Below are 9,905 nucleotides of genomic sequence, written 5' to 3' on the forward strand. Positions count from 1 at the left end.
CTGTTTAGGATACTAAGTTTGGTTGAGTTGTTTTTAACTCGTTGTTTTTGTGATAAACTTTATAAGAAATATTTTTGTTTATTTATATTAATGTTTGGGATTTTAGTGTTACGTCATCTCCCGGCGACATTACGTGGATGAATTCGCGCCTGCGCCGTAGCACAGGGCTTTGTTATTTCGTTTCAGTATGGCGCTTAGCAAGACGTTTGGACAAAAACCGGTGAAATTTCAGCTGGAGGAGGATGGAGACTTTTACATGATCGGATCGGAGGTTAGTCTTTCATTTTCTTAACAAACACTAACATTAATTATTACGTATCTGGCAGAAATGTGGCGTTTGACCTGACAGCCGGTCCGCTAGCATTAGCTTTCTAGCTATTTAGCTAACAATGTTAGCTAAGTCAACGCACGAAGACTCATTCATTTATTTCGTGTGTTTTTGATATTTAAACTGAGAATAGCAGCAAAGATAAAACACACAATCCGTATATCGACGAGAAGAAGTGAACTTTACACTAAAACAGTTGTGTTGTTTGAGAGGGTGACCCCATTTTTGTTTGTCTAGCTAGCAATTAGCTTGTTAGCTAGCTAGTGGTGTTTATCCAGCTCTTTAGAAAACAAATTGATAATTCTACTAACTTTAAACACTTTCATGTGAATTAACTATCTCTATAACACTACTTTGTACGTTTTATCTTAATTATATTGCTTAGGTTTATTCGGCGTCTTCTGGCATATATATATATATAACATATTAATTATTAGTAACACCATATTAAAATAACAGCACATATGTGACTTGTTCAAATGGGGAAAATATTTGCTTTTCTAGTATGATTTGGTTAAAAATAATTATTAGGTACAACTCTGCTAAGGCCAGTCCGTGCAACCTGTATATTTTGTTACATACATTTTTGAATATGTTTGTGTAAAACAATTTGTTTAAAATTTGTTATTTATCAGTAATAACCAAAATTATATGAAACATTAATAATATGTGGTATTTGCAGTCCTGCATTACTTTACATGGTGTGTCAAAATGTCATTAACTGTGACACCAGAATCTGTACTCCAGAATAGCAGCACCACTGTGACTTCAATAACATAAAATAAAAATCCAAAAATTATTTTAAATAGAAAGCTGAGAACAACACGGTAAAGTAAAGCATTAGCAAAATATATATTTTTTTGTTTCTGTTGTCTGTAGGTGGGAAACTACCTCCGAATGTTCAGAGGCTCCCTGTATAAAAGATACCCGTCCTTATGGAGGAAACTGGCGTCAGTAGAAGAACGGAAGAAAATAGTGGAGTCGTCACATGGTCAGTAAAGTGCATTACACACCTCTTTAAGTGTAGAGAGCTACAGTTTAAATAATAGTTTTCTGGTCATGTTTACACATATTTTCTAATGCACCGCCTTTCTAGATACATGGTATGATATGTAAAAGAAATATATACCAAAAATAACGTAAGCTGTGCATGTCAAATCGCATGCTTATTATCTTACTTATAGTAAAATTGATTTTATTTTTCCCTTAGTTGACATTATTTAATTTATAATTAAATTTGTAATTGGTAGTTTCTGCTTCTGTGTTGATTTTTCTTATTCAGATCATGGTTACACTCAGCTGGCCACCAGTGTGACTTTGCTGAAGGCTTCGGAGGTTGAGGAGATCCTTGAAGGGAATGATGAGAAGTACAAAGCTGTCTCCATTAGCACTGAACCACCTGCCTACCTCAGGTACATCTATTATAGTCATTTGTGGAAATATGGTTCAGAGAGGACATATTTTCATAACAGCTGAAAAGTAAAATTGTTCAGTGAAAACATTTTGACCTGGCTAGTTTGGAAATCTGCGATTTTCCAGTAATGATTGAACAAGGGTTTGTCCTTTAACACAGAAGTCTGTGCTGGTGAGATTGAACACTTACTGCTTGTCTTTGTGATTTCAAATTATTTCACATCCGTATGTCTTGCTCTGTCATCAGGGAACAGAAGGCGAAGAGGAACAGTCAGTGGGTTCCCACACTGCCCAACAGTTCTCACCATTTGGACGCTGTGCCCTGCTCCACCACCATCAACCGCAGCCGACTGGGCCGCGACAAGAAGAGGACCTTTCCACTGTGGTGAGCAACAAGAACCAGCTCAAGCTGCTGCAAAGGCTCGAAGCCATTTATATTATACAGTCTGTAAGGTTGAAATGAAATAAAAGAGCAGCAAGACGACATATGGCTTTATTTTTTATTTTAGCAATGATTTTCTCTAGTGACAATCAGTCACAGTAACACTTCAGCTGTTGTCAGCAAGTTTTTGCTCTGTGTCTCTTTTGCAGCTTTGACGACCATGATCCAGCAGTGATCCATGAAAATGCCACCCAGTCTGAAGTTCTGGTTCCAATCCGTCTGGACATGGAGATTGAGGGACAGAAGCTGAGAGACGCTTTCACCTGGAATATGAACGGTAACGTCCCATCACCACTCTCTGCTCTGAATAGTACAGTTTCAAAACAAACATCTCATGGCATTAAAGAAAGCCCTGACAGTACGTTCCTTCTCCTTTTAAATTTTTCAGAGAAGCTGATGACGCCCGAGATGTTCGCTGAGATCCTCTGTGACGACCTGGACCTCAACCCACTGGCTTTCGTCCCTGCTATTGCCTCTGCCATCCGACAGCAGATCGAGTCCTATCCAACAGACAGTATCCTGGAGGACCAGACGGACCAGAGGGTCATCATCAAGGTGTGAAGCGCTGCACTTGCCTGTCGTCGCACTCAGTAAATCGTCAACTGCAGACTAATTGTTTATCCACAGTTTTTCTCCTGTTGGTGAAACTCTTTTGTGTTCCAGTTGAACATCCATGTTGGAAACATTTCTCTGGTGGACCAGTTTGAGTGGGACATGTCTGAGAGGGAGAACTCGCCGGAGAAGTTCGCCCTGAAGTTGTGCTCTGAGCTCGGCCTGGGTGGGGAGTTTGTCACCACCATCGCCTACAGCATTCGCGGTCAGCTGAGCTGGCACCAAAGGACATACGCCTTCAGGTAGTGCATCACAGACACAGAACAAAATGTATGATTGAAAGTATGTTTGCTTACATTTTAGTGTCTAGTCCAGTGTCACCCACCAATGAAATAATTTCCATTCACATTTGGACAATTTGTACAGAATTTCCTGAGAAGCTACTTCTATTAGTACTTCAGTGGGAAAAACAGCTGGTGGCGCTAACTCTTCAGTCTTAAATCATTTCAAAAGAAGAGGAAACAGCGAGATAAAATCATAAAAACTATGGTGTTTCTCTGTTTATTTTATAGATTAATGTGAGGAACGCTACAGTCTCATCTCTCTAGTTAGTTTCCTTTTCACTTGATCACTACGACTTAAGTAAACTGTGGTCATGCTTTGTATTACTGGATTTAATTTATTACAGTACATTCATAACTTTTAGAAAGGTTTTATATTGTCTAATGTTTGTGATTGAAAAAAGACATTTATAAAGTTGAACAAGACTAATACTTGATGTCTTGTGTACTGGGTTTACTGCTGCTGCTCTGATGGCTCTTTGGGTGAAATGTAGCCGACAGTCTGTTGTCTGAGTTTGAGAGTGCCAAGATGTCGAGTTACGAAATATTTCCAAACCCTGGCAGCGGTACTGATCTGTATCACAGTTGGAAATCTGGTGTGGAAGAAGGTTTATGCTTATTTTGTGCAGAGTATCAGTTTGTCTTGACTGCATTCAGTTTTTAAAGTCTTGAATCTGATTCACAAAGGTCCTTCTTTCTTGTTCGCCGTAACGGACAATTAGAAAATTTGCCCGTTAAGAGACTGTGCACAGTTTGCCTGCGCTAGAATCCACTGAAACCTGTTTCATGTATATATGCATTGGAGTAAAATAAAACATGTTTTCTTGTTGCAGCGAAAACCCCCTGCCCACAGTGGAGATAGCCATTAGAAACACAGGCGATGCCGACCAGTGGTGCCCCCTGCTGGAGACCCTTACAGACGCAGAGATGGAGAAGAAGATCAGAGACCAGGACAGAAACACAAGGTGAGTGTTGACGTGAGATCCAGTTTGGTTCATCAGGTCTTAGCCAGAGCCCTTTTGATCTAATGGAAAAGAACTGTTGATACAGAATTAAATATGTTAAGGTGTGTAAAGGATGGACTGCAGTTAAAGCTTGGGATGCAATCACTGTTTTAGCACTTTATAGAAGATTTTCAGCTCAAAATTCTCACAGGCTTCAACTAGAAAATGTTTTTTGCTGAAAGGGAACTGAAATTATTAATTGATTGATGAAAGTCACTTTTCTGATCATTAATTTCTTCAGCTCTCGTCACAGTAGTAGAGTTTTCAATTGTCTAGAGTTTATGTTGTGCCATCACAAGCAGAGTACAGGCAGTAGATCAGTTCTGGAAGGTAAAGTTATTGACGGTCTGTTTGCTCCACAGGCGAATGAGACGACTGGCGAACACAGCACCCGCATGGTAGACGAATGTGCATCGATGCTCCCTGGAAGATGTCTGATTGAGGTATGGCGCTGTCACGGTTTACATCAGCAACAAAGATGTCCCCCCATCATGCGCTGGATGTCTTTTCTGCTCAGTCGGGTCCTCAGTCCGCCGTTCACCGCGTTCATTTTATTATTATGTTCTGTTTGGCAAAGCCCCTGTTAGAAAATGTCCCCGCTTCGTGTTTCCCTTACAACCCTCAGCGTGGAGAAGCTGCTGTCAATTTGACCACTGACTCTCTTTAACAGATCCCAGAGGGAAGAGGAAAAACACACGATGAGTCTCAGATAATATATTGTTTTGTTGTATTTGTTGTCTTTTTGTACATTTTAATAATTCTTACAAAATAAAAAAAAAAGGTGAAAACTTGAGTTACTGCTCTGGTTCATTTCAAAACTTACTGAATAAAACATGTAGGCGTTGGTTCGTCTCATTCAACACAAACAAATAACATTTTGCTACAAAAAGACATTTGAATGAAATGAAATGTGAAATGTAAAATTACATGAATTATATATATTTTTTACAGTTATTTGTGCAAGAGTTCAGTTTTTGGTTCAGCTCTGTAGGCATCTCTCCCTCTCTGAGTAAACATACCTGCTGTTGTCGGGTTAAAATCGTCTGCTTAAGATGGTTTTAAAGAAGATAAAATGTTTTCTATTTCCCATGTTGAATGGATATACCATCACGTCTGGACATCCTCAGGCTTTTCTTTTGGTGCCACTTACTAGCTTAAAATTTCATTTTTGTTTTATTCTTTGCTTGATTACCAAATACTACTGCACTTCAAGCTTGGATTAGCAGGTTGCCTCCCAAAGAGAGAGCGGTGAACATGTCAAACAATAGACCTGCTAAACCTCAGCATGTTAGCATTTAGCTGACAGGCTCCACTGTGTTGAAATGTGTTTCTGCTGAAGGGACCAGGGTCTAAATGAAGCTCCAGGTAGGCCCTCTAGGTTTGTGCCAGAGTTTTCCCAAACTGACCTGTACTTTAATGATCTGTCTGTTCTTTTAGGACACTTTCCACAGCTTAGCACAGAGTTTCAACTCTGACAAAAACAAAACAAAATCTGCAGTGGGTGATGAAGTATGTGTTCTGTTGTTTTGGTCCCACTGAGAGTTGTTTGCGTGTTGTTGTGCTAAGCAGTTTCCATTTTGTCCCCTGTGTTTAACCCACAAAGGCAGCGGGTAAAAGTGCAGAGTGTGCAGACGGGGCTGATGGGATTTCGGGCCGTTAGCAGATTGTGTGAACCAGCAGCAGTGACACGACAGCAGCAAAGGGAGTAATGGGTTAGTCCTGACTCCTGCTCCTTAGAGCTCTCTCTAAGCCAAGTACTAACGGAGCAAGTTTTGTAATCTGGTCACATTAACTCTACAGTTCTTCGAGTAAAATTACAAAAGCACTGGTCGCTATGTTTTTTACTTCTCACAGATATTTGAGTTTTCTTTCTTACTGCCTTCTCTCGTGACATTATGTCTATGCACAGTGTCACTTGGTGCATGCTTGAGTTTTAACAAGCGATAAATGCACTTTTCCCACAAAACAATTTGCATCCATGACTGTTTTTTAGTTGTCCTATTCTTGGCTGTAGACAGACAAACCAAACTGGGAACCACTGACTTAGTGAGAACTGAGATAGTTTTTTCTAGTGACCTCTGTTCTCTGATAGATCCACGCTCTCAAACTGTGTTTCAAATATTCTTTGTGTGAACGTGTTGGAACCTCACAAATCCAGTGCTAAAGAAAACAATAATAGGTTTAGGACAAAGTTCACTTTAGTCCTCCTGCAGCTCAGCCGTCTTTCACAAGGACTCGGTGTGACTCTACATCGTGTGGCTGCCTGTGTTTCTGCCACCTGATACGTTGGGTGTTAGTTGTGTGGCTCCTCGTTCTGCTGCAGGTCTTCACCCTGCTCCTCTTCTTGGAGGGGATGGTAATCGGTGTTGTCCAGTCGGTCGAACATGACACGCCTGCAAGAAGAGAAGGAGTCCTCGTGATGCTGTCATGATGAAACAGATTATCTTCATATGAATACTGTATGTTGTATCTTGTGCTTAAAATAAGTTCTATGACCTTTGCAGCGGTAAGGAAATCAACACTAGCAGAAACATCTTCTGTTGAAGGTTTGATGAATTAAAACAGATTTTCTATTTGGTAAATTTGGTTTCTGGTTCTCACAGAAGTTCAGGTGTCATCAGCAGCTTCCTGCCTCCGGGCCGATTTGGTAACACGTCTTCTAGAAAGTAGTACATGTGACCAACACTGATACCTGAGGAACGAGAAAGAAAGAGAGAGGAGGGAACGTAGCTGGATCACGTCAGTGTGTCTGAAACAGTGTTTCAAATACTAGCAGACTGATAATGCAGTGTCGGCCTCTGTCAAATGTTTTATACCTAGTAGGTCGACCACTATGGAGTTACCGAGCAGCAGCGAGAATCCCATGAGGACCCAGGGCAGAAACGGGGCCTGGAAGTTCAGGAGTCCGAAGAAGTTCATGCGTATGAGTGGGTGTCTTCTACTCCACACGTACACCAGCATGATGATGAAGGCCTGACCCAGGAAGAAGACGTTGGCGAACAGACCAAACAGCTGCAGGACTTCAGGTTAAATACAACTCATCACTTGGTTTTGTGTTCTTTGACATTAAAGTCAACACCTAGGAGCAACTTTAAAAATTCAGCCTGTGACATTCCTTCATTTCAGCTGAATGTGTTAATATCCTGCTAACCGTCCTGACACTAAGCAGAATTAGTCATTACATATTTGCAATAGGTCATGAAACATAAGACAGCCTCAGAAAAACCCATAAACGTGCACAGTTACAATTTACAACAGCCCCGGGGGGACGATTCTGGGAAACAACCCCAGAAATGTATCATTAACCTGGAATGTGAACAAGAACGTCTGGCATCAACAAAAAGAGACGGGATGCGTGTACAGTAGCTAGTGTTGCATGTTTTTTAACTCACAGACGTTCTCATTTTTAAAAAACTGACAGTAAAAACCTCTCAGCTCCACCTTAAAGGGCCAGTTCAGGGTCAGTGCTGTCATTGCAGTCTGGCTGAAGTGTATACATAAAGATACCACTGTTTCACAGCCTTCACCAGTTAAAGTCTGTTAAATTTGGACGTTAGTTTGAAAACAATTAATTGTAGTTTTAAAGAGTCTGCTGCTACAAATGTTAACAACAATATTAAAGCTACAGGAGCTCCAGAAGTAAACGCATCTCATTCCACAAGCTATATGTTCTGTAGGTGAAGGTTTGGTAAAGTTTGTAATATCCTGTTAAAGGCTGAACTGCATTTTGTTAAATGTCATCACATCAAAAAGGATACAGTGATCACGATTCCACCAAACAGGAACATGAAGACAAAGTCTGCGGTTCTTCCCCTGAAAGAGCCTTCCTCCAGCATCCGACAATACCGATACCTTACTTTAGTTAAGGTCTCTGCAGAAAGTACTACTGAAAATGTATAGTAGTGATTTTATACAAGTAAGAATTCATTCAGTTGGTGTTTAAGGGGCCACGGTGATAAAAGATACAGAAAGATGATATTGAACACAAAACTGAATCCAAGAGAACCAAAGAAGAGGAAGCTGGTGATCAGGCGCCATACCTGAGATCAAAAGAGGGAAAACATTTAAGTTTGATTATTTAAACAGAGAGATTTGAGTAGATTGGAACTGTTGTAAATGTTACCTGGTATCTTCTGATAATGAGGTCTGGATTAAAGTAGAGCTGGAAGGGTGAGATGACCTCGAGTTGCTAAAAACAATAGTTTCAAATTAATTCACGAGCAGGTTACGTATCCAAACAAAGCTTTTCTAATGTTTGATTTGTCTTATTAAATGTATTTATATTGAAGAAATTGACAGAAATATCAAGCGCTTCATTTTATGTGTGACAGAAAGTTTTTACTGAACCTGAAATTTCATCACTCACTTTATCTGACACTTTTTTCACATATTAATATTTGAGACGCCAAACAACATTTAAAACTCTATACTGTCTCCACTTCATTTAACACTTGTGCAGACTGCAGGTTTACTTGTGGTTCCTAGAATTTCCAAATGTAGAATGGGAGGCAGAGACTTTAGCTATCAAGCCCCTCTCCTGTGGAACCAGCTCCCAGTTCAGGTTCTGGAGGCAGACACCGTCTCTACATTTAAGACTAGACTTAAAACTTTCCTTTTTTATAAAGATTATAGTTAGAGATGGATCAGGTGACTCTGAACCATCTCTTAGTTCTGCTGCTATAGGTTAGTCTGCTGCAGGACCTCTCCTGATACACTGAGGTCCTCTCTCCTTCTAAATTCCATTTCATGTCATTAACTTTGTCTTTTCTCTCTCCAGTAGTTTTACTTCCTCCTCTCTGTACCGACCTGCCCAGTGTTTTTCCTTGTTGTTGTTGCCTGCTGTTCTTTTCTCTCTCCTCTTTCCACTCACCCCAACCGGTCGTTTCTCATACTTTAATTAACTCAAATCTATTCAGCGCATTGGAAATAAAACTTGTGCCTAGTGAACGACCTATAAACTCCTTTCATTGCTTAAACTTAAAATAACAACAACAACAACTTCTTAACGGCATCATCGTCATCACACAACATACAAGCAAAGTAATGATATTAATCTGATATTAAACCAATTTAGAATCTAAACACCCAACATGATGAAATGATTTACATTTGAACATTTTTCCTTTTCTGACTGACATGTTAATTTACTGGTTTAAATTAATAATTGATAAGGTTTCCTTATGCATCACCAGCCTCTCAGTGTAAAGTCGCTTCACCAGCTGTTTATATTTATATTTTACTCTTTCTAGGTAACAGATCTTTGGTACTTATTTTTATTTAACTACTACAATATTCCTTTGCTCTCTATGGATCTCACAACATGAAAATTAGGATTAATGAAGCCGATCTATCTTATCTTTTTGATCGATTGCACTTTCATTCAAATTCTTAGTTTGTATAGCTACTTCTGACAAATCAGATCTTAACATAAGTATGCCTAATTTGGGAAATACACAATACATACAATTAATTTTATAATAAGTAATATAAATATGACATAAAAATAATAACGTTAGATTGTTACTATAATTAAACCACTTTCTGTCTCTGTTGCTGAGTTGTAGTTGATGTTTCCTACCACGGCAGCAGTGGTGAGGACGCAGGCGGTCGTGTATGCTCGGGTCACCACAGGGATCTCAAAGTACTCCTGAGTGAAGCTGAGAGCCATCGCTGCTGTCGCCTCGCTGTCAGCAACCCTCTGAATCAACAGCACAGGCCCCGCCCACTTCACGGCAGCAGCCAATCACATCAATTCATCAATTAACACCATCCATGCCACAGACTGTCAACTTTTAACCCATTACATCACTTTTAAGGGAAATAAA

The 9,905-nt window shown here is 39.8% G+C and overlaps 2 protein-coding genes across 2 annotated transcripts; one reads left to right on the forward strand and one right to left on the reverse strand.

Moving 5' to 3' along the window:
* Positions 1-141: 141 nt before the first annotated feature.
* smarcb1a (SWI/SNF related, matrix associated, actin dependent regulator of chromatin, subfamily b, member 1a) lies at positions 142-4,932 on the forward strand. Its single transcript, XM_026344016.1, has 9 exons — positions 142-271; positions 1,208-1,319; positions 1,611-1,740; positions 1,989-2,126; positions 2,333-2,460; positions 2,572-2,738; positions 2,847-3,037; positions 3,910-4,041; positions 4,443-4,932. Exons 1-9 carry the CDS (start codon positions 188-190, stop codon positions 4,480-4,482), a joined length of 1,122 nt encoding a protein of 373 aa, XP_026199801.1. The 5' UTR covers positions 142-187; the 3' UTR covers positions 4,483-4,932.
* Positions 4,933-4,973: 41 nt separating this feature from the next.
* LOC113151152 (derlin-2-like) lies at positions 4,974-9,853 on the reverse strand. The gene is made up of 7 exons (XM_026344017.1): positions 9,659-9,853; positions 8,204-8,269; positions 8,047-8,120; positions 7,839-7,932; positions 6,897-7,092; positions 6,682-6,772; positions 4,974-6,473 (listed from the first exon to the last, which is right to left on the reverse strand). Exons 1-7 carry the CDS (start codon positions 9,746-9,748, stop codon positions 6,374-6,376), a joined length of 711 nt encoding a protein of 236 aa, XP_026199802.1. The 5' UTR covers positions 9,749-9,853; the 3' UTR covers positions 4,974-6,373.
* Between the last annotated feature and the right edge of the window lie 52 nt (positions 9,854-9,905).

This window comes from Anabas testudineus, chromosome 9 (assembly GCF_900324465.2).
Source record: "Anabas testudineus chromosome 9, fAnaTes1.2, whole genome shotgun sequence".
Lineage (NCBI taxonomy): Eukaryota > Metazoa > Chordata > Actinopteri > Anabantiformes > Anabantidae > Anabas > Anabas testudineus.